This window comes from Amblyomma mixtum, chromosome 3, assembly GCF_055824585.1.
Source record: "Amblyomma mixtum isolate Tamu chromosome 3, ASM5582458v1, whole genome shotgun sequence".
NCBI lineage: Eukaryota > Metazoa > Arthropoda > Arachnida > Ixodida > Ixodidae > Amblyomma > Amblyomma mixtum.
The window spans coordinates 106,527,304-106,551,901 of record NC_143014.1 but is presented as its reverse complement, the minus strand read 5'-3'; the positions used below and the strand labels follow the sequence as shown (position 1 = coordinate 106,551,901).

The window sequence follows — 24,598 nt, the reverse complement described above, 5'->3', positions numbered from 1 at the left end:
GAACGCTTCACTACGCTAGGTAAAGCCACAGCCACCGTGTCTGGAGATTCACCTTCATTTGACCTTCAGATTAAGCAGAGGAAGGGAAAGGTGCATAACTGGCCCCCTGGGTGAGTGGACACCTTAGTCGCGCTTTAAGCTAAGAAACCGATGACGAGCGGGAGCTCCGAAAGCAAGGGAAGGCGCATAACTGGCTCCCTGGTTTTACCAAACATTTTAAACTAGAGAGGAGAACTTTTCCCCCTCCGGACAAAAGCCCTACTAAAGAACAAGAGGTTACGTGGCGTCGTCTACAGACGAGATCGATACGTACCCCATCGCTCCTGGCGCACATTTATCCTCATCTATACAACCTGAACTAAACACGGCGGCCAACGAGCCAACTACGATCATATCCTATGGGATTGCAAAATAGAGCCGCCACCTTACCGCTCCCTCTCTCGAGCGGTGGGAGACCGTGCCGGCTAGCTCTGACCCCAGAACGCAAGTTCTGGCGGTGGAGTGGGCTGACAAAGTCGTTGAGGGCTATGTACTCTCGACCAATTTACGTGGCCTCTTACCTTAAGCTCTTTCCGACGAACAAAATGTTTTTCAATCAATGGCTCCATGGTTCAGTGGATGCCTGAATCGCCCTTTGAGGTACGTGGGCTGGTGAGAGATGTGGGCTGCATGCGTTAGAGCTGACAACGTTGTGGGAGACACGCGGCACTGCAGCAATAGGTCGCAGCGTTCATTGCGCCAGCAAACTCGCGCGAGCCGCAATTAACTGCCACTTGCTAGGGTGGCTGGGTGGGCTCGCTGCCTATCCAGTGTCCGGAACGCACTCAACGTTAGACGCCAAGTTGCCCCATACGCCATAGCTTTCGCTCCGTAACCCTGGTTCAATAGTAGTTGAACTGCAGCTCATTTTTTTTACGCTTTTTTTTTTCTTAGGACGAAAAGGGCTACTCCTGTGACATGATTCGCTACTGGATGGGGGTCTTCAGTGATATAGCAAGCACTGCCAAAAAGATGGCACGCATGGGACAGTGTTTCACGTCCACAGAAGAATCGGTACAGGTTCCCTTGCGCAGCAACTCTGTGCATGAAGCCCCCGACATCTTGGGAGGAAAACATCCAATCACTGATGAACACTACATATTCTCTGACGGCGTCGGCATGATTTCGCCCGAGCTCCTCAAAGAGGTAAGCCATATTTTTATAACGTCCGCCACCGAGCTGTCAAGGTGATGGGCGAAGTTGTTGTGACAATTACGTGCTTAAACTGGTGCTTCTGGTAAACGCCCTAATTGTTACAAACTAGCGCAGTATTCGCATCGACGCCCGACTGTCGAATCGCCTTGTAAGTTCCACGAGTCATTTTTCCTGCGAGTGTCACTGCGGTTACTTAGCGCATATACAGCGATCGGCTGCTGAGGGCAGAGTTGCAGGTTGCCCCCAGCGGCTAAAGCAAAAAAAAAGGTCTTGTACCGAATTTAACGAACACGCCGGAGCCCTCAACGTGGTCGAAATTTTGAGCGCATTCCACTATCACCTGCCTGAAAGCACATTGGTGTTGCTTTGGCGTGCAAGGATCAGACATCCTGCAATTGTCGATCGCTTCATTATGCCGAAATTTTATTTTCACGCACCTTACAGCTATTTGTAATCTCCAGGAAAGGTTCCAGACATAATGGCAACCATTAAAGTGAACGTAAATCATAAGTGAAGACTCAAATCTTATACAAATTTCTTGTAGTTGGAAACTAGAAAGGTTCAACGAAAGCAGCTCATTTTTTGCTGTTTTTTTTAGCTCTTACGAGCTGCAGGGGAGAGGCACATTGCCATAGCATTTGCGCCTCTCCTCGTTGCTGCGAACACACGCCTCATTCATGCAGCTTTAATTATAGTGTAATGGGCTGCCCTTCCGAGTCATTCGTCGCTTTCGGAACATTTAAACGTTGCCTTGTGGCTAATGCACTAAGTTCAACCTGAAAAACTATCTCCCGTGTCTTTCACCTGATTTCATTGCGGCGATTTCGCCTGTTCAGTTAGGGCTCGTTCAGAAACAAGCTTCCGACATCCCACTAGAAAGGTATGGAACATTGCGGTTGATTTCCTGTGCAAATGAGTTTCATTTTTGTGTGAGGCTCCAGAAGGTACTTAGTCTTTCGCGCTGCTGGCTTTGCATGGGAAATCGCCGCGTAATGTAAAGGCAGGCTTGCCTTCTTGCACTGATTAATACTCTCACGCATGTGTCGAATGCTTGCGGAAGCTGCAGACACGTGCCACATCAATCCCCATGGTGCGGGCTATGACCTGTTTTTCTCCACTAGGTGACCAATAAGATCGGCGTGCCTGTCGTCCCGTCTGCCATCCAAATTCGCTATGCTGGCTACAAAGGCATGCTCTGCGTCAACCCAGGGCTCATCGGAAACCAGCTAGTCCTGAGGACGAGCATGCGCAAATTCCACTGCCTCAACTCTGAGTGCATTGAGGTCATCAAAATTTCAGCTCCACGTAAGTGCACAACATGCCGTTTCTCCATATTTCATTCCGCACACACAATTTCCGTCGTGCACAACGGAAATTCTTGCTTCAAGTGATGTTAATGGAGCGCACGGTTTATGCGATGCGCCCCAACAGGAGGTATTCTCAGGTCATGAGTAAACAGTATCACCTAAGAGGAAATTGTGCGCTAGCTGTATCTTGCCAGCACTCGCTTGTGGGGCATAAACTTGGCGTCTAACGAAAAGCGTTGAAATTAAATTAAGCGCAGCGCAGCGAGGTACGGAAAGGAACATGATACGCGCAACGTTAAAAGACGAATAGAGCAGAGCGGTTCAAGAAATACACGCGAGTTCATTATTTCCCGTTTGAAACCAAGAAATAAGTACGGCATGTAATGCGCAGACAACCGGTGATCCTTTGGAATAACGCGTGGATTCGATGAAAAGGCATACGTAGCAGGTGCGCCTGAATCAGTCAGGTGGGCTGATGAGATTAGGAAGTTTGCGCGGCTAAGGTCATCGCAGGTCCCGCAGGAGGTGGTTGATCGAGGTTAGTGGGAGAGGGCTTTGTCCTGCAGTGGACCTAGTTAGGCTGATGTTTCTACAATTCGGCAGGCGCGCATGTCCTCTTTTTTTTTCCCGCTACTCTGATCTAATCCAAAGCACCCACACGGAACTTTCGATGTGCGCAAGCTACGTCAGGCTTGGTTGTCATATGAGCCGTCCCAGCGTACTCTGCAACCCTCCAATGTCAATCACATTCGGGGGTTGGCCATCTGCGCCGTTCTGCCAGGTCCCGTGTTCCTGAACCGGCAGCTGATCACGCTGCTCGAGCAGCTGGGCGTCCCCAGCCGGGTGTTCTTCTGCCTGCAGCAGCGCATGGTGACCCTCCTCACCGAGGCCCTGGTCAGCGACAGCGTCGCGCTGCAGGTGCTCGAGACGTACGTGGGCCCCGCGCTCCCTTTCAGTCAGATGCAGCGCCACGGATTCTCTCTCACGCGGGACCCCTTCGTGCGCTCAATGCTGCTCGCCGTCTACAGGACATCCATGGGTGAGCCGGCCATCCTTGCTGCCGCCTCACCAACAGTGGGGCCTTCGGCAGCGATAGTTCTAAGAATCGTAGTGTCGAGCTGCGATTGATTTCACGCACTAGCAGTTGTACAGCGTGCACTAACATGCTTTTTTTTCAAACGCAGCGGGCGTTACACAGATTTTACTTCATACAGTACAGTTTCTAAGCAGTTTTTCCGGTAATGAATTCGCGTATACAGAAGTTCTGGAATCGATATGTTAATGTTTTTTAATGTGAGCTTCATTTTGTTTGTTACAGAGTCTCTCCTGTCCAAGTCCCGCATCGCTTTGCCGCACAGTATGGGCCGAAACATGTTCGGTGTGCTCGATGAGACCAGGACGCTAAAGTACGGCCAGGTGTTCGTGCAGTTCTCTTCCCTTGGTTCGCCCACTCGACAAGCAAATGACCTGGAGGTTTCCATCCTGTCAGGTACCCGTCTCGGTATCTTTAGCTACACCATTCTATAGCACACGAAGGCGCTGGGTCCACGTTTAAATGTGGGCGACCCGCGAAATTACCAGATGTGTAAAAAAATACTGCAATAATGCCGTGGGGACGGTGAGTCTCGAAGGCCCCAGATTATGGGGCCCAAAGTCCCGGGTTCGAACCCGGCTTCAGTCGCTGCATTTCGACGGAGGAGAGATGCCAGAACACGTTCAGAAAGCCCGAGTGGACCAAATAAATCCGGAGCCCTCCACTACGGAGTATCCCATAGCCCATGCGCTCCTTCGAAACGTTAGGTTCTACACTATGCCATTATCTCGGGTGCCTTCGGACGCCGGGTATTCTTGAAAGGTTTGTAAACTTCAGTTACAATAGTTATTCCCTATACTTCCTGAACTTTTTGCGTAGTTATACGCATATTACTACTAAAGCCCTCTACGCCCGCGTCATCGGATTGTCCAGTGATTCTGTCTTATTTCACGCTACATCATAAGGAGCCAGTCCTGCTGAAAACCCGGCGTCAGCCGTCTTCCTGCATCAGTAGGGGGGAAAAACACAGAAGTTTCAAATGAAAAAAAAAAAGAAAAAACTAGCCGGCACTTCCGCTCGAACCCAGGCCCTCAGCGTACCGCGGGGATAGCAGCGCACAGGACATGAAGGGTCCTTGGTTCTAGTGTGTAAAAGGGGGCACCAAGTGAACGCGTTGTGCTGTGTGACATAGTAACGTGTGTTTGGGATGTGTACTGATATTATAGCAATTAAAAAAATTAATACGCTAACTGGGCGTCAGAAATTACGCGGAATGAAAAGGCGTTGTTATCGTGCTTCATTGCACTGAAACAAATGGTGTGTATCAGTGTCACCACTTCGCGCACTTATGCGTGCGTTCCCAGACACCCTTAGAGCGTAGGGTGGGGGTAGTGGTCTCGGACAAAATGGAGATGCCCTCGAGTCAGCATGGCAAGCTCAGCGGAGACCAGTGTCGCGACGTCGGACGTTGGGCCCGAGTCGAGGGTAGCGAAGACCAGCGAGGCGTCGAGGAACCACGGAGGTGAGGAGCTCTCGTAGGCGAATTAGAATTTATTTACATCTTTACAGATGGAGATTTCAGAGAATTCTGCCCCCCACGAGGCGGAAACACCGGGTTTTAAGCCTTGTAATGTCCCTAGGTCCCTAGGCAGGGAATTTGTTGTCCTTGGGCACGCACCAATCGAAGAGCACAAATTGCCATTCTTTTCACACGGCACCATAAAGGCCCGCCCTCGAATTCCTGCACGTAAGCCACAGCACGTGAGCACACACACCACCAGCCTTCCGCAGGCAACCGCTGTTTCTCACGCTGCGAACTTGGAAGATCGTGTTCTCGGCGTGTCCGCTCGTCCTCCTGTAGGCTTGCTTCTCGACGATGTGTACGTTTCTCCAAACGGCGGGTTTCGGTAAACCGACCCCGGCGCGAAGCCAGCGTTGCTTGTGTTATGCCCACGCCATTGCACCTGGGCGAGGTCGCCGTTCTCGGGTAGCCTTGTATATCTTCTGCCTCATCCGGACACTCGAAACGATGCGAACTTGAGCTCCGTTTACGGCCACGCTCTACGGCAACCCTCGTCGACGAGTGCTTGTTTCCAGGCCATGGTTGCTATCCGCCTTTATGCGCTCCACGGTATACTTGTCATCAATGAGACGCACCGGCGCCTTCGCAGACAGTTGAGACATTACAGCTCCTCCGCCGACGTGATGATCTCGGACGGCGAGGAGTGTCGGCTGCTCGACGTAAGAGATCTGCACCACCGTCCGGTTGATGGACACTCCTGAAGGGCAAAGACTAGCGCCACAGAGCAAGCAAGCGCCAGCAAAAGCTTCCTGGCAACCAGGCTGTTGCATGATAAGAAAGGTCCTGCCCAATATCGTATTTCGCGGTCATTGTCACACTGTACTGTGGTCTTTTTCTTTAGCAGAACAAGAAAGAAAAAATCACTAGGTTACATAAGCTGCTAAAAGAAAGAATCACTGCAACAATACTTAGCATAAACACTTAAAAGAGCAATGAATATTTCCCTTGTTCCTGTAGGCGGTTAAAAGGCACGGCTCAAGCCATCGACATTCGCGTTCGCCTTTCCTCTTTTATACCGCACAAGAAAACTCAAATCTTGAAGCGCAAGGCTCCATCTCAGCAATCGGGGGTTTTTGCCTGACATTTGCGATAGCCATGTCAGCGGGCAGTGATCCGTCACAAAGACGAACGGGGTTCCGTAGAGGTAGCATGCCAGTTTTTGGGATGCCCAAACGAGGCATGCACACTCTTTCTCACATGCACTATAGGCCTCCTCTCTCGCTATTAGCTTCCTGCTTGCGAAGAGCACTGGATGTTCATTCCCGTTTTCGTCTTCTTGACAGAGAATAACCCCTAACCCACGGTTACTTGCGTCGCATTGAACGACAAAGGGTCTATCATATCTCGGTGCACGCAGTACAGGAGAACTGGACAGGGCTGTTTTCAGCGCCTGAAAAGCACTGTCCATTTCTTTGTTCCACCGTACTCTCTCTGGCGCGTTTTTTCTCAGTGCGTCTGTCAATGGAGCGGCAAGTTCAGAGTAACGGGGTATGTATCTTTGATAATAACCCGTAAGCCCTAGAAACGCTCTTATTCCGGACTTGTTTTGTGGTTGCGGAAATTCAACCACTGCCTCGACTTTCAAATCATCTGGTCTCCTTCTGCCTTGCCCCACGACGTGCCCCAAATACCTCACTTCTGCTCGTGCCATTTGGCACTTTGCGGGCTTCACAGTTAGACCTGCGTTCATCAGACGATTGAATATGTCTCGCAGGTGACAAAGGTGCTCTTCCCATGTAGCCGAAAATATAGCTATATCATCCAAATAGGGCAGAGCGTAAGTCTCCGCGCCTTTCAACACTCGGTCCATGAGGCTGGAAAAGCAAAATGGCGCATTCTTTAGACCGAAACTCAAGGCAAGGGGTCTAAAGGTGCCCGTAGGTGTTACAAAAGCGGCGTACTGGCTAGCTCGTTCGGTCATAGGTACCTGCCAGTAGCCCCTGACTAAATCCAAGGTAGATACGTAGTTTGACGAACTCACTTTCTCTACGCGCTCTTCTACGTTCGGAATAGGGTAGATCTGATCTTTGGTTATTGCATTTAACTTCCGATAATCTACGCAAGGTCGAGGGTCTTTGCCCGGAACTTCCACAAGTATCATAGGAGACGCGTAGGCACTCTCGCACGGTTCAATAACTCCAAGCTCGAGCATGCGTTCTACCTCCTCCTTCAGTATTTCCTGCTGACGTGGAGCCATTCTGTAAGGCCGTAACTTGATCGGTACATCAGACGTCAGCTCGATATCGCGAGCAACAAGCGCTGTCCGCCCTGGTCTCTCGGAGAAGAGACCGTCGTACTCGGAGATTAAACTGCGCAAGTCAGCCCACTGCGTTTCGGTCAGGCCTTCAGCAGGCGCTGCTACTCTCATAACCTCCTCAGCCCCAATGCTTTGTTTAGAGCCTTTCAGCTGAGGAATCTCCGTGTTTAGTTCCTCACTGACGTTAAGAGCCATGTTGATTGTCTCTACCTCTGCGACATATCGTTTCATGAGGTTGTGGTGATAAATCATGATCTCTCGGCGCTTTCCTTTCCGTTCGATAGCATAGTTCGTATCGGAAAGCTTTTTCACAACTCTGAACGGTCCTTCCCATTGAACCTCGAGCTTGTTCATTCGCGAGGGTCGCAGAACAAGCACTCTGTCTCCTTCTTGATACGATCGAAGTTTCGCATTTCGGTCATAATAACTTTTCGCCCTAGTCTGCGCCTCTTTCATGTTTGCTTCTGCGATTTCTCGGCATCGATGAAGCCTACCTAGCAAGTCCAATATATATTCGACCACAGTAGGGTCTGTGCCTTTTTCCTCCCAAGATTCCCTTAGTAGGCGTAACGGTGAACGTAAGGTCCGCCCGTACGCTAGCTCTGCTGGACTGAATCCAGTCGCCTCATGAGTGACTGTCCGCAAAGCAAATAGCATAGCGGGAACACATGCGTCCCACTGGCGTTTCTTTTCAAAGATAAGTGCCCTCAGTATGTGCTTCATTACTGAGTGGCACCGTTCAACGCTGTTCGACTGCGGGTGATAAACAGAGCTATGAATTAGTTTGACCCCGCACCTCTCCAGAAAACCGGATGTGAGGACACTCGTGAACATCGTACCCTGATCGCACTGAATCTCTTGAGGAAATCCTATTCTTGAGAATATGGACAGTAGTGCGTTGACTACTTCCACAGAACTCTTTTCTTTAATGGGGATGGCCTCTGGAAACTTTGTGGCTGGACAAACAGCAGTCAGCAAGTATCGATGCCCTGATTTTGTCACTGGGAGCGGTCCCACGATATCTATTACCAACCGCTGAAAGGGCTCCGAAATCAGGGGTACTAGTTTGAGCGGAGCCTTCGTCTTATCGTGCGGTTTCCCCACTCTTTGGCAAGTGTCGCATGCCCTGACATAGTTTTCGACGTCCTTGAAGCAGCCGGGCCAATAAAATTCAGACAGCAAACGGTTTTTCGTCTTACGGACCCCTAAATGTCCCGACCAACCTGCTCCGTGACAAAGGGACAAAATGTCGGCCCGATACCTGGCCGGCACTACCAGCTGGTCGAACATACGGCCTTTGGCGCAGCTGTAGTGTCGATACAATATTCCATCTTTCACTAGGAAGCGCACATTCTTACGAGCTATTCCTTCCTTAGCCGTTTCCCTCATATCTTTGAGCGTCGGATCTTCTGACTGCTCCTTAATAAGAGTGTCCCTGGTCACCCTTCCAAGAATTAGGTCAAGTGAATCTGACGATGGAAGCACAAACAATCCCTCACAATCCAGTACTGCGCTTTCTGATTGCCCTGACCGGTTTGAATTGTCTCCTTCCACCTCCATCACCGATTCATCCGAAGGTACTGTGGACGGTTGCTCTTCAGTGTCATTCTGTGTGTCTGACTTCTCACCTTCGCTCTCTTTGTTGCCGCCCATCTGCAATGTTGGAGGCTGTGCACTAGTGCCATGGCTTTCTGTCGCATCCTCATCCGAGTTAGGCACCGTCGTCTCCAACCTAGCAGCGAGAGCACGCGCTTTAGCTCTTGTCAGAGCCTGAACAGTTCCTTCTGTCAAGGTTATTCCTTCACCTTTCAGAAGTCGGTCAGTTCGGTTAGAAAACAAGTACGGGTACTGTGGGGGTAGCTTGTCTGAAACCGCCGCCTCAGTATGAACTTCCCCGAACGGCCCGCTTATGACCACGTCTGCTACTGGAAGGCAAACGCTGGCTTCTTCCAGTATAGGTTTTATCCAGGCGCATTTGCCGTTGTACTGCGTTTGTTCAACGTAGTCTGGATGTACAAGGTCAATTGTCGCTCCACTGTCTCTGAGCACCCGACATGTCTTTCCATTCACAGTAAGATTAAACAAGTATGGGCTCAGCAGCTCCTCATTTGAGGCTGAATCGCAAGCGTAAGCAAACGTTACTTTTGGTGTGCGACATCCTGCAGCGATGTGCCCAGTTTCCTGACAGTTATAGCATGTGAGCGGCCTGCGCGCTTCAAAATTTTTTTTCTTTGAGCGGTCATCATCTCCCTTTTTCTCTCGCTCACTTTGCGTGTTCTCCACTTTAGTAGGCTTTATCGTAGCCTCTGGTGTCTCAAGCTTCGGCTTTGGTGCCGCTCTCCACTGGCGCTCTGTCCAGCTCTTCCCCCTATCAGCCGGCCTGGCGGAAGAAAACTCCTCTCGTACCCCTCGGCGGGAGACATACTCGTTCGCCAGTTCGGCCGCTGCCTGCACCGAGCTGACAGTCGCCCTGTCTTGAATCCAAAGTTTCATCGACTCTGGAACTTTCGAAAGAAACTGCTCGATGGCGATAATTTCTAGAGCCTTACTAAACTCATCATTAGCTTTGGCGCCTTTCATCCATTCCACTAGGTTTGCCTTCAACTCATAGGCAAACTCTGCGTAGCTAGCGCCCTGCTTCTTTGTTAGGCTCCGAAACCTATGCCTGAATGCCTCTGGCGATAAGCGAAATCGCTTAAGAAGGCTTTCTTTCACTTTGTCATAATTGTCCGAGTCCTCAGCAGAGAGTCTAGCGATCACATCCGCTGCTTCGCAAGGTAGCAAGCTCAACAACCGTCGCGGCCAAGAGCTGCGACTAAACTGCGCTTTTTCGCAAGCTCTCTCGAAATTAACGAGATAGAGGCCTATGTCTTGCCCAGTCTTGAAGGGCTGCAGCAGTTTCGATAGATCATATAGATCTGGCCGGGCCACTGCCTCTACGCCTTGAACACTGCTCGTCTTTCTGAGATCAACTTCTAGGCGAAGTTTCTCTACTTCCAGCTCTAAATGCTTTTGTTCTGCCGCTTGGCATCTCTGCATCTCTTTCCATGCTTCTTCTACTTGCCCGCTCTCGGCATCCAAACTTTCTATTGCAACGATGATATCAGACTTTGTCATCTCCGAACCGACCTTAATGCCTAGCTCCTCACTCAGACTCACGAGCTGAGTCTTGAGTAGCCGCTTGAAATCCATGACTGACAGCAGTGCGACAATGCCGTGGCCTCCACCCAGAAGTACTTTAATCCACGCTTCTGCGGCTGGCCTCACCAGGGAGAAGATTACACCTCTATCTTATCAGCCTGGCAACCAAAAGCAATGCCGGCACTCACCACTCTGCAACTGCCAGTCTCTACGATCTCTGCGTGCTGTCCTCCGTCAGTCAGCCAGGCTCGATCCCACCACGCTGCCACCAGTTGTCGCGACGCCGGACGTTGGGCCCGAGTCGAGGGTAGCGAAGACCAGCGAGGCGTCGAGGAACCACGGAGGCGAGGAGCTCTCGTAGGCGAATTAGAATTTATTTACATCTTTACAGATGGAGATTTCAGAGAATTCTGCCCCTACGAGGCGGAAACACCGGGTTTTAAGCCTTGTAATGTCCCTAGGTCCCTAGGCAGGGAATTTGTTGTCCTTGGGCACGCACCAATCGAAGAGCACAAATTGCCATTCTTTTCACACGGCACCATAAAGGCCCGCCCTCGAATTCCTGCACGTAAGCCACAGCACGTGAGCACACACACCACCAGCCTTCCGCAGGCAACCGCTGTTTCTCACGCTGCGAACTTGGAAGATCGTGTTCTCGGCGTGTCCGCTCGTCCTCCTGTAGGCTTGCTTCTCGACGATGTGTACGTTTCTCCAAACGGCGGGTTTCGGTAAACCGACCCCGGCGCGAAGCCAGCGTTGCTTGTGTTATGCCCACGCCATTGCACCTGGGCGAGGTCGCCGTTCTCGGGTAGCCTTGTATATCTTCTGCCTCATCCGGACACTCGAAACGATGCGAACTTGAGCTCCGTTTACGGCCACGCTCTACGGCAACCCTCGTCGACGAGTGCTTGTTTCCAGGCCATGGTTGCTATCCGCCTTTATGCGCTCCACGGTATACTTGTCATCAATGAGACGCACCGGCGCCTTCGCAGACAGTTGAGACATTACACCAGCTACCAAGTGACAAGAGGTTGGGTCGTTTGGTGCCCAGCATTCGCCGGTCGCAAGCCAGAGAATGGGTCGGAGCCAAAGGTTCACAAACAAAACAAACTTTAAACAGCAATCAGACAATACAGAGGATTTCACAATCACTCGTACGAGCACATACAAAGTGATTAACAAGACAATGCAACTCGTGCAAAGTTACACTCGAGAGAGATATCAATACAAATGAATTATTGCACCTAAAGTGCACTAACACAAGAGGGAGGTAAGCAAACAAAACGCAATTTGTTCACCGGGCACTGCGACAGTCCGACTACCAGAGGTTCACGACGGTGCCGTCCCGCAGACCGGAGCGCGCTGCTTCGTTGGACCGTGGCTGGGCGAGTGGTGTTGTCCCGGGAGTCGAGCGGGCGCGCTTCTCTGAAGCTTAAACGGCGGCTCGGGCTCACAGACAGCAGTCAACGCCCTTCATTTATCGCCGCGCTCCACGTCTGTTTGTTCTTCGCGCCAAGGCAGGCGCGCACGTACACACAGTATCGGCCGTGCAGTCTCCTCCTTCTCTCGCCGAGGGCGCGTCCCCATTGGTCAGGCGCTGAGACTGGCTTCGAGCATGGAGGAAGGAAAAAACTAGGAGGGAGCATGACGTCACGCGCTCAGCCCCTGCAAGCCATTCTCCTCTGACGCCGCTGCCAAGGGCCCTTTTGCGCACTGACTCATGGGAAATAGGCCCTCCACAGTTACCAGGCTGCCAACCAACGGTGCTTTTTAGTGAACGTCCGTGCTCTGATCATAGAGTTTCTTACTATTACCTAGAGGGAAAGCTGGCAGCCCGTCTATGGGAGTTTGCATGGCGACCCCTCGAGACCACTTCAGCCATCATGGGCGCTCAAAGCATCATGGGGCGGTGAGCTACTTGTTGCGGAACTGCAACTTTTGGCCAAAAAATAATAGAAAAATAAAGCTGTTTGATAACTACAAACGTCCTAACATTCAATATTTTGTCTAATGATTGCAACAAACGAGCAGAAAAGCATTTAAGCGCAAAATTTGCCCAAAATAAGAGACGACTCGCTCTCCTATTGGCCAAGTAGTGAACACTATAAAAACTAATATTTCGTAATTAACAGGCGCACTTTTAAAAGTAAATATGTTTTCAAAAACGATGTTGTTGCTTAAATACTATAAGAGGTTTTTTTAATGGCATTTCGGAAAAGTGAAACCTTTTATTGGCGTCGTGTGTCGTCGCGGTTTCACTACTATGGGTTTTGTCCACTGCGTTCGCGCGAAAGTCGTCTGCGCACACACGAACAGCGTTTACGGAATGAAACATCTTAGTAGTGCCACTCCAAGTTCCCAAAAAATTACGACTGTGCCGCAACAAGTAGCTCACCGCCCCATGATGCTTTGGGCGTCCATGGTGACTGAAGTGCAGCGCCGCCAGCTTTCCCTCTAGGTAATAGTAAGAAACTCTATGGCTCTGATGTAGCGCAGAAGCGCAGCGCCCGTCTTGCAGCTTTGGCTGAATGCGTACCGAGCTCGAGGTTGTCCGAAGGCTCCGCGTCTCAACACTTCTGTTGATTACACTCGAGTTTTTGGGTGCACTGTACAAAACTGCGGGTAAACATTTCATCAAAGGGTTTGTCGGTGGGCACTGCGCATTTGAACTAACGTCACTGTACGCTATACGTGTACGGTACTCCAGTACCGACATGAAGAGGCGTTTTCACGGTCTTGCTAGAAATACAAATTGCTCATGCCCGCTTTGAATGTCGCTAGAATTCAAATTTTTCCCAGCGGCGTGCGGCCGCGACCTCGTCACTGTCAACTGTGGTTCATAAAGAGAATGGAAAGGAATTCCTTTCGTCGTTATGCACCACTGATCTCCATTACGGGGCTGGATGGCGCATTGAGCGCCCGAAAGTGAAGCCACCGGAAGTAAGCGGCCTTGTCCCGGACGTCAGCCTTTGGCAGTGCACGAAATCGCACCTCAGAACGGTTTTTCAGTTCCAGTTTTGTTTTTCCACTTAGCATTTTGTCTTTTCGCCGTTCTCGTCCTTTTCCATGACAATGCCTACCTGTTGCGCCGTCAACTGAGCGAGGAGACTAGCGAAGTCTTCGGGAAAGACGTTTAAAAAATAAGGTCCCATTGCATCGAAATGGGGCGACACTAGCAGACGACAGGACGTCGCTACACACAGCAAGTATGGAACCTCGTCTGCTCAGCTCTGTGTCGTCCCGTCGCTGCCGTAGCCAACACCGCTCTTTATTGTGATGCATTTTCCCGCGCTCAAGGCCAAGTTATGTTATCAATGGGGGATAAATTTAAGAAAGAATAGATGGAAACCTTCACCAGGCAGCTGACTTTGCAGTGACCATTTTACCGTATTACGTTTAGACAAAACCGGAGCGAGGGCTAGGCTACTATCTTGTGAGGTGTCGACGGTGTTTGGTTGGTTCGCATTAGCGCCTCCAAAAGCTATGGTAATGCTTTTTCGACGGAGCGTGTCATGTCCTGTTTCGTATTGTAGCAAGTTAAGCCTGAATGCGCTTTAATTCGTGGTGCTTGATGCAGTTGACTTCTAAGAGTGCTTCTCACGCGCACTGCACCATTCGTCTTTCTTGTAAGTCGTTCCTCTCGCGCTGTGCCTTTTCTTTGCTGCACGAAAATTCGGTTTTAAGATGACCTAGCCTCATCGTCGTTCCACTACTTCTTCACGCTCGAAAGGCAAGAACCAGACAAGAACATAGTGTTTAATGCACGTACTCCTTTGCCACGGCAGGGTGAGACCTGCATGCCTGTTTTCTTCGGTTTCTCTGAAATTACAGGGTTCTGCACACAATGCTCACATTTCTCGCTTTCAGCTTGCTTGTTCCTTTCATATAACAGCAGACATTACACGAGAACAGCGCAAAAACCTGAGAACAAAAGGGCGAAAGACGTGACTTTTTGCATTGAAATACACAGCAGACACCCGACTTCCGGGACAAGCCATCTAACTTCCGGTGGCTTCACTCGCGCTCGTCTTGGAAAGCGGGAATGCGGCATCCAGCCACCTAGTAAAGATCAGTGTTATGCACACGTACAGAGCGTTTATTTCAGCGCATGCTATAAGCGGAGAACTCGAGAATAGGCGAAGAAAAAGAGCCCCTAACAAAAGGAGGCAGTGGCTTCCATAGCGCTCACGGCGGACGGACGTGTTTAACGAGCGCTCCGGCGCGCTGCGCAAGTTTCTATTTCTTGGGAAGGCGGACTTCGGGCCGCCCATTAGTGCCATTAATGACAGTAGCAAGAGTTTTCTGTTTGTGATTGTGATGAGGCCCCCGAGAAGGCGTTCTTCCGTACGGATCCTGCATCCCGGCACGCAGTATTTCATTGCGCAGCTCAGACGACCCAGCTGCGCTTCGCGAAACACACGGGCGCACTGAGGCACCGGCCTCTCGGCACACAGAAATCTCCAAGCTCCATGGCCTGTGTGCGCTTCTCAAATTTCGAGCGCAGCTGTGTTGGTCGTCTGACACAACACAGCGAGAGAGCGAAACCGAAACAGAAATCCGGCTAAGAGCTACCGCTGCCTTGTCACGTGAGGGCCTATTTCCCATGATGCTTTCCACTATATCTTTTATGACTAGGCTTCAAGATTTTGACGTCACGCTCTCTCCTAGTTTTTCTTCCTCCATGGCTTGGAGTTGCTTCGAGATCTTCTTGGTCTTGCACCGCCGACGCGCGAGAGAAGGGGGAGAGGGCATCACTTAGCACACTCAAGGCTACGCCCTCTCCGTCAGCATAGCATCGAGTAGAAACGACACCGACATTCTAGAAGGTTCGACGTCAGTGGCTGACGCAATTCCTTGGCGCCGCGCCGGCGAGTGATGGCGGAGAGGGCCGCAAATGGCGCTTTCCAGGATTTCCTTCTCTCCTGTTCGAACGCGCGCTGGCGCGACCGTGTCCGCGCGGCGCTGGTTCTTTTTTTTTCAAAAATGCGCCTAATTTTGTGACAATGAATATGTAGTGGAGTACCATGCCGTGCAGTGTAGCCCACATAATGAGCGGTGATTGGTAATCGATAATTGTGATAGTAATCGGTGAACGTGATCGGTAATATTAATTGGTAATCAGTGAGACATAAAAAGAATACAGAGAAAAAAAGGGCCATGGCGTTCCTCTAAAGACGAAGCTTAAGCGTCCTCGTAATTTCTTTAAGCATCGCTCGTTAGCCAAACCTCCCGGGAAAAGTAGACAAGGCGGAGGCCACTTCTGAATGTTCTCCGAAAAGCCATCATACCCTACGCTTAACAAACCCGTCCTCGTTCCACTGCCCCTGCATTCTCAAGCCTACCCTGTGAATTTGCTTCTAGACTTACTTTTAGAACGGTCCTCCTCACTTGAATTCAATCCTCACGTTTTTAATCTATTCAGCGGTTGCAAAACTGGTGCTATGAACTCGCGCATGGCGTCTGATATCTATTCACTGCGCCTCGTACGAAGATTTCACGTACGTCAGTCTTTATATCCAGGCAGTTGATCTAAGGTTGTGCTCATTGATATGCTTGCAAAAGCACGTGCGATGCGAACACCGTTGCATGTTTACTTGACGCTAGTTCGTGCGTGCAAGGGAAAGTGATATATCGCGGGCTTGGTACGCCACTTTACGCAGAGGCTGTCACCTTGCGGCGGCACTGCTTGTCACCCGACGTTTATCTTGACTTGACTTGAATTACCATGAGGTATTCTTGGGGGGGGGGGGATACTGGTCCTGACGTATGTTGGCCAGTTGGTAGCATCACTCTTGGGGACCAGGGGAAGAGGTAGAGGGATGTAGGGGAAGGGGAAAGGGAGGAGGGATGGTCGTCGCCGCGACGGGAGCGGTCCGTGTCCTCGCAGGGGGAGGGGTCTTGAAGTCGCGCCGCCGCCACAACAACACCTCGATGAGGGGAAGCCTCGGTGCACTGGGATTGTGTGTTGTGTGCAAGCACCGGGCTGGGCGGGGGGGGGGGGGGGGAGCCACGATGCACTGGGAAGGTGTGCAAGCATCGGGCAGGGGAAAGGCAGTCTCCTAGACCTTCATGTGGCTGGGGGGAGCCGAAGGGGTCCAGGGGCTGCAGGTCCAGGTGGCCGCAGGCCTCGAGCTGTTGGTCTAGGCTCCGCGAGGCTAGAGGAGGATGTCAAGGCCCGTCTCCTTGAGGTAGGCCAGCAGGATCCGGCAGGCGGATAGGAGGTTCCGGGCCGGGAACAGTAGCTGGTCCTCCGTGTCTGCTGGCAGGCCGAGGGCACGGTAACCTGCAATGAGACGGCTACGGGGCAGATCAAAAGTTGGACATGCACTCAACAGGTGTACCAGGGTACCTGCATCCCCGCACGATGGACAGGCAGGGGAGGAGGCCCTTCCAACTACAAACTTTCGTGTCGGCGTCCATGAACATCCGATCCGAAATCGCAGCAGGAGGGCACATTCCCTGCGGGGGATCTTGTCTGGGAGCCGGTGGAAGAGCTTGCATGCAGCGATACGCCTGTCAGGATGCTTTGTCCTTACCGCCTGCCTCAGAAGCTTCCGGGCAAAGAGTCATGCGGGGCCACTTTGGTGGTCACTGGCGACCCATCGTTGTGGGCCGCCTTGGCGAGGGAGTCGGCGTCCTCGTTGCCCTGGATGCCAGTGTTGCCAGGGACCCAATGAAGGGACACCTGGTAGCCAGCATTCTCTAGGGCGTGCAGATGGGCGCGCAGGACACTCGTCGATGTCTGAGAGATGTGAGGCCTGCTCAGGAGCTGGAGGGCAGGCCGGGAGTCACACAAGACAGCGACGGGGCCAGGCGGTGCGGTGGATCCGATGAAGTCCGCTGCCAGGTGGAGTCCCGCCAGCTCAGCTGCCGTGGAGCTGTCCGGGAAAGACAGTCTGCATGACCGGGTCTGTGGCAGTTGGGGCACTGCCAGAGCAGCTGCTGCCTGCCCTGTGGCTGGCAGGACCGAGCCATCGGTAAAGATGAGGGTGGTCCCTTTGCACTCTTCCATGAAGGCTGCAGTGGTCTGGCGGAGTGCTGCAGCAGGGAAGTGACGTTTCGTCACTCCGTCAAGGCCCAGGGTGACCTGCAGAGGAGGTCGGGTTGGGAGGGGGGGGGGAGAACTGGGAGACCCTGGGGAGGGCCAAGTGTCTCCACGTAGAGAGCGTGGAGCTTCCCCATCTTGGAGTTGGCGTTGGCCTGCAGACGAGCATGGAGGGCCCCGCCATCACGAACGTGGGCGAGCCGGTCCGCGTGGGTCAGGCCCCTCTGCAGGAGCAAGAGGTTCAGCGGGTAGACGCCCGTCTCTGCCAGCGTGGCCGGGACCTGCGATCGCAGTGGAACACCCAGGAAACGGCGGATCCATTTCCTGCGAGAGAGTTCCATGCGATTAATGCGGGTGCTCCGGAGCGTGACTAGGGGGAGGGCGTAGAGGATGGCTGATGTCGCCGCTGCCTCGAAGAGTCGGATGGCCCAGGTGGGGGTGCAGCCGTTGCCTCGGGCGAGGATGGATAGGACTGCTCGGCCGACTCGGTCCATGTGGGACAGGAGGGCCTTGTCAGGAGGAGTCCAGGAGAGCCGGTGGTCGATGGTGAGACAAGGTACTTCACCTGTGATTTCCAAGGGAGGTTAGTGCCGTCAATCTTGAGGGTAGCAATCCGAGCCGTGTCTCGTGCTCCCCTCGGATGGAAAAACAAAGCCTCTGATTTCGTGGCTGAGAGAGACAGCCCCTTGGTCGCCAGGAACTGCTGCACCCCGTTGAGGGCACGCTGGAGGGCCTGTCTGGCAGAGGTAATCTGCCTCCTAGGAGCTCGGACCCAGAGGGCGACATCGTCCGCATACACAAAGCAAAGGACTCTGTGGCGGCGGTCCCGCTGGATGGAGCGAGGGAGGCCTGCCATGACCAGGTTGAAGAGGAAAGGGCTGAGGACCGAGCCCTGAGGGACCCCGGTGGTGGTGGGGCGAGGACTGCTCAGGGTGCGGCCAACCCGAACCTGCATAGAACGGTTGGACAGGAAGGAGGTTATAAACCGTCGGAGGTTACCTGTCACCCCCAGCTCGTCCAAGGCCATCTCGATGGTGCTGTGGGGCAAGCCGTCGAAGGCCGACTGGACGTCCAGGAGGACAAGGATGGCAACGTCTCCTTGGTACTTCGCTTCCTCGAGGGATGACACCACGTCCGCGATGGAGTCTGCGGTGCAGCGGTGCCTGCGAAAACGCGTCTGGTTCTCGGGGAGGAAGTTGGTGGCCTCAGCGATCCAGGTGAGGCGCGGGAGTGCCACCGACTCCATGGTCTTGCAGGCAGCTGAGGTCAACGATACAGGTCTGTAGGATGACAGCTCCCTGGAGGGCTTGCGGGGTTGGAGAATAGGGACCACGATGGCTGTGGTCCAGCTCTCCGGAAGTATGCCGCTCGACCAGATGTCGTTAAACACGGTCAGCAGGAGGGCCTTTTCCGGGGCATCCAAGTTCCGCAGCATCTGCAATTTGAGCCCGTCCACCCCAGGAGCGCTCTTCTTTTTGGACCGATGGAGGGCCCTGTGGAGCTCGTGGGGGGTGATCGGGTCGCTGCCCAGGGAGGTCGCGCCAACAGAACCTGCAAAGGACAGGAGGACATTGGATTAGACGCTGGGAAGGAGGTCCCAGTTGGGGGCCTGGACCCGGGTGGGCTGCCTTGGTAAGGTGGTCGGCCAGCTCCTCTGCCAGTGCCTGGTACGACACCCCGCGGGCAATGGCGGCACCTAGGACTGGGTATCGGTTGACCGCGACCTGGAGCAGGGACCGCAGGAGCCGCCAGGCTGTCGCCGACTGTCGTGCCGAGCGGATGGATTGGCAGACGCCAGCCCAACCCTCCCGAGCACGGCGGTTCGCCTGGCGACGGCAGACAGCATCAATCCGCCGGTAGGCCGTCCAGTCCTCCGGCAGCGATGTGCTCTCCGCCTTCCGCTCGGCTCGTCTTCTGGCAGCTCGGAGGCCCAGGAGGCGTAGGTCGGGACACGGACACGGTAGCAATTTGTGCACACTTGCCCAGCAGGGTCAGGAAGTCCTCTGCATGGGGGATGTCCTTTGCCACTTAGTGATCTTATACGCTTTTTTCTTCTTACGCCTTCGGGAGGAAGGGTTTAGAAAGATGGGGAAGTGGTCCAAGCCCAGGGAGTCCGGAGCTTTATCCCAGGAGTAGTGGCAGGCATCCGACAGCAAGGCCAGGTCGATGATGGACGAACGACCCGGTCGGATGAAGGTAGGGGCCCTGGGCTGCAGGACCCTGAGACTGGCTGCAGTGATGGCGTCCAAGAACTTCCTGCCTCTGGCGGACGTGGTTCGGCTGCCACAATCCCTGTGGTGAGAGTTGAAATCTCCACAGATTAGAACATCCTTACCTAGACGTGCATGAAGGGCCGTGAGGCGGGAAGGATCCCAAGGCCCACTGGGAGGGAGGTAGACAGAGGCCACTGTGGTGTCCGTGTTTCCCATGCGGACACGCACAGGGCAGATCTCCAGATGACCCAGGTCAGGGTCATCGACTGCCAGGACTGTATGGGGGATCCTATTCCTGACATAGATGGCCGTGCGGGGTCTCTCCTGGGGGTGGGCCTCGTCCAGGCAGGGGGCGTCACTGCAGTCCTGGAGGGAGCAGCAGGAGCGGCCCGAGTACCCAGTGTACCCGGAGAGGCGGGACGTCTCTGCAGGAATCCGAGTCTCCTGGAGAGCCATCACGTCGTAGTCCAGGGAGCCCTGGAGGACAAGGTCTTTAGGTCCACCCGATGGGCACGCAGGGAATTCACATTCCACTGCATGACCCGAGGCCGTGAGGGGGCTGGGTTACGGCGAGCCATGATGTTGGATAGCGGGGCCTTCGGCAGCGAGGGCAGCCATGCACAGCTGGCGCGCCCCCGAGTTAGGGGGCAGCTGCGGCAGGAGGGCCAGCACAGCAAGCCGCAGGGCAGCCGTCACCGTCTGCTGGGCATCCTGTGCTGGTGTCCGGGCTTGGACCTCGGCAGCAGGGCGGGAGGGTCCGGGGCTCCGAGACTGCAGGGCCTTAGCATAGCTGAGCCCCCCGATGACCCTCAAGGGCCCTGGTCCGAGTTCCCTGGGGGCTGCTACTAGTGGCGGATCTGGGCCTTGGCCGCCCGGCGGGCCTTAAGCTCTGCATACCTGCGGAGAGCAGTCGCTACCTTGCTTTGTTTCTTCCAATTGGGACAGGAAGGGTCCTCCGCGCAGTGGCGACCGCCGCAATGAAGACATCGGGGGACGTCAGCTCTGCAAGCCCGGTGGTGGTGGGGGCCCCGCAGAAAGTGCAGCGCTGTGGTCTCGTGCAGGAGGCGGCCACATGGTTGTAGCCCCCACAGTGAGAGCACTGCAAGGGCCGGGCCTTAAAGGGGCGGACCCGGAACAGCATCCCGGCAATCTGGACCTGGTCCGGGGGCTCGGCCGCGAAGCGGACGGTGACGGCGCGGCCACGGCGCCGGATGCCCAGAATGTCGACAGAGGCCTCTATGGTGTCTGCGATGTCCCTGTCAGACACCCCTGGGTCGACACCGAAGACGGCACCGATGAAGCCGTCCGGGCGGGAGGCCTCGAAAGCCCGGTCCGGGGTGGACAGCAGGGAGCTGAGACCCAGGAGGGCTGCCCTGGACTCCGGGGTGGAGACGTCCGCAGCGATGATGTTGCGCCTGCGGTAAATTCTTACCTCCATGACGCCAGGCCGGGAGTACGGGAAGGCACTGAAGTCCTCCTTGACGATGTCCCGGAGAGGGACTTCTGGCGGGGCTAGAAAAGGACGGTGGCAAGACGGGAGAGTGGGTGAGCCGCAGGACGCCTGGCCTTGCGGTTCACCTGGATCCACCCATCTGGCCCCCGTTGGTTCTGGCTGGCTGGAATAGAGGGGGAGGGTGAGGGAGCGAAGGCTCGCCACTTACCTCTGCAGAGCCATGGCCAGAGGGGGAGAGGAGAGACTCCTCAGGGGCGTGGAAAGGTGGAGTTGGGTCCGGGTGCTGGTCCGGGAGAAGGCAGCCTGCGAGTGCTGACTGGCTGCGTTGAGCAGCTTCTCCAGTGCCGGGTACCTCTCGTCTGTGGACCCTGCTGAGGAAGAGACCTCTACGGAGGGGGTTTTTAGAGGAAGAGGCGCCAGCGACGGGCAGTTGAGCAGGCACCGTTGCTCGGGGGATCCCTGCGGGCAAGTCCTCCGGGGCTGTCTCCAGGTGAGGCCTGGGACGTCGGGGTTTCCTGGGCTGTCGCCTGGGACCTGGGGGCAGCTCCGGGTGGGCCCTCAGAAACTGGGCCCTCTGGCGATTGACTGCCGGCGAGGGAGAAAGGCTGCACGCAGGCGAAGAGTGCCTGGAGCTAGCAGGGGTGTTCAGCAGGCTGGCAGTAGCCTGGTCGCTGGTTGCCGGGGGGGGGGGGGGGGGGCTGGAAGCGGTCCGGGAAGTCCGGCGTTTGCAGGACCCGCTGACCCTTGTTGGCCTCCGCCAGAAGGGCTCCCACCCGCAGGCGGAGGTGGCGGAGGAAGAACGCCGGACCAACGGCCAGGCTGGCGGACCGCTGGTGGTGGAGAGTGCGCCTTGAGCTGTGCGGGGAGTGGCTTGTGCCAGGGGCGGGCTCATCGCTCACAGTGTGGTCCCCCATAATGGTATGGGGATCCCCTGCGAGTAAGGAGCGCGGGAAAAGCCAACATAAGGACAAAAGAAAACAAAGACAGAAGGGCGGGGTAAAAGAGAGAGAAAGGCTTAGGAGGAGAGAGATGTGAAAGAAGGGGGGGTAGGGGAGGGAATAAGAGGTGAGCGTGAGAAAGAGACACAAGAGCTACCAGAGCAGATGTGCGCTCTTGCGAGAAAAGACGAGAGAACAAGAAGGAAAGGGAACAAGAACTGCAAGAGCAAAAGTGCGCTCTTGGGAGGGAAAGACGAACGAAGCAGCGAGGGAAAAAGACAAAAACACCAAGAGCAGATGTGTGCTCTTGGGAGAAAGGCGAATGAAGTAGCGATGGGAAAGAGACAGAGGATAACAAGAGCAAATGTGCGCTCTTGCGAGAGGGGACGAGTGAGCAAGAAGGAAAAAGACACAAGAATTACAAGAGCAAATGTGTGCTCTTAGGAGGGAAAGAGTAATGAGGTAGCGAAGGAAAAACGACGAAGAATAACAAGAGCAAATGTGCGCACTTGCGAGAAGAGACGAGTGGGCAAGAAGGAAAAAGACAAGAACTACAAGAGGAAATGTTAGCCCCTGGGGAAGAAAAAGAACGAGTGAACTCGCGATGAAGGGTAGAAAGACTTGGAAGGAAAAGAGAAAATAAAGAGAAAAAGACTAGTGTTGAAGTAAATGAGTTAGGAAAGCTGAGGAGACCAGGTGAGTCCCTCGTGGGTGGGCGAGAAAAGGCTTAGGACACGAGGGAGGTAGAAGAAATAAGGGTAGGGGTATTACAGAGAGATGGTCAGGGAAAAAGACAGAAGAGCGACAAGAGGAAATTTGCGCCCTTGGGGAAAAAAAAAGAGTGAATTCGCGAAGAAGGGTAGAAAGATTTTGAAGGAAAAGAGAAAATAAAGAGAAAAGACTAGTGTTGAAGTAAATGAGTTAGGAAAGCTGAAGTGACGAGGTGAGTCCCACGTGGGTGGGCGAGGAAAAGGCTTAGGACACGAGGGTGGAAGAAATAGGGATAGGGGTGGGACAAAGAGATGGTCAGGGAAAAGACACAAGAACGACAAGAGGAAATGTGCGCCCTTGGGAAAAAGAAACAGGAGTGAACACGCGAAGAAGGGTAGAAGATTTGGAAGAAAAACAGAAAATAGTGAGGAAAGACTGTAGTTGTAAAGTGAGTACGATCAGAAAGAGGCGAAATCAGGAGGCGAGAACCACGTGGGCGGGCGGCAAAAGTCCTAAGAAAAGTGGCAAAAACTTGCTTTTGCGACCGTCAGTCCAGGCTCCTCAAGAGGCTCGAGGAAAACCACGCCAGGTAGTTGGTATGGTGGAAGGGCCGAGGAACACTTGGTTAGGAACGGTAATCCAAACACCAGGGCTCCAGGGCACACACGATCACGGTGGGCACAGGATGGCGGAGGGCCGCAAGAGCCGGCGGCACACGCCGTGGCCTCGAGGCGCGTACGAACTCGACGGAGCGAGCGCCGCGCGCGCGACCGGCCGCGTTGACTGCTAGGGCGAGACTGGCACGACCCGGCGAAAACGAGGCAGCGAGGAACAGGGAAGCGAGCGACGCAGGTCCGCTCCCTTCGAAGGCTCCGGGGAGACGATTTATCTGGTCGCTAAGGGAATGTCCAGTGCCCGCGCTGATTTTACGTCTTTTAGAGCGCAGCTCTTTGGCGTCCGTTCCTGGGTTTCGCGTCGTCGTCGGCGTTGTCGTCGGCCTCGTAACCAGCTCCGCCCCCCTTTCATCCCCCCAGCGCTAGCAGCGACCGACTGATACCGCTGGATGCCGCTGACGCCGCTAGAGAGTCAAGATAACGTGACTGCATAGAACACCGTCGCCGCCATGCAGAAAGAGGAGGAAAGGGTCCCCCCTCCCCCTGTTCTTGTGTGGCGGATAGGGTGCTCTTCAGTTGCCGACGCGCCGGTTATTTCACGTAGGCCCCGGCACGTCGACGAATACGTGACCACCTTCCCACGGCTAGACCTGGTTCTTAGCGCTGCGGAAGCGAGGGTATCATATTGTTTGTGTCGGCATCGGCGGCGTTGTCCCTGAAACCAACTCCGCAGCTGGGATTGACTCACTATCGAAAAGGTGAAACAGCTTATTTGCTGCGCTCAAATTTCGCATTAGGAAGTAACGTAATCGTCGGTAATTTTTTGCAAGCCCGCCATGCATGCCTCTTGCTCTGTGCAAGTGGCGTGCGTGCTGTGCCACAGCATTGTAAGCATCGCAATGGTAGCTTCCAGGGTGATTTTTTCTTCCACGTGTACGCTCGTGGTCCCGGTAATCCGTTGGCATTAGGTTCAGATCATGGGCTCAGGGTCCACACTATACGAATGATTCATGATTCACACTCAAGCAGCACACCTGTTGACGTTACTCTTCAAAAAAAGAAGCAAAGAAAGCTACGACTTCGATGTGAACTTGCGTTTGTATATGCGCC

At 54.0% G+C, this 24,598-nt stretch overlaps 1 protein-coding gene across 1 annotated transcript in view; it reads left to right on the top strand.

The window, feature by feature from the left end:
• Positions 1-24,598, top strand: part of LOC149351270 (uncharacterized) — a 34,342-nt gene that overhangs the window by 2,026 nt on the left and 7,718 nt on the right. Inside the window, exons 2-5 of the mRNA XM_089580557.1 lie at positions 934-1,185; positions 2,316-2,499; positions 3,283-3,540; positions 3,820-3,990. Coding sequence (XP_089436683.1) covers positions 934-1,185; positions 2,316-2,499; positions 3,283-3,540; positions 3,820-3,990 — 865 coding nt within the window. The remainder of the gene's footprint in view (positions 1-933; positions 1,186-2,315; positions 2,500-3,282; positions 3,541-3,819; positions 3,991-24,598) is intronic.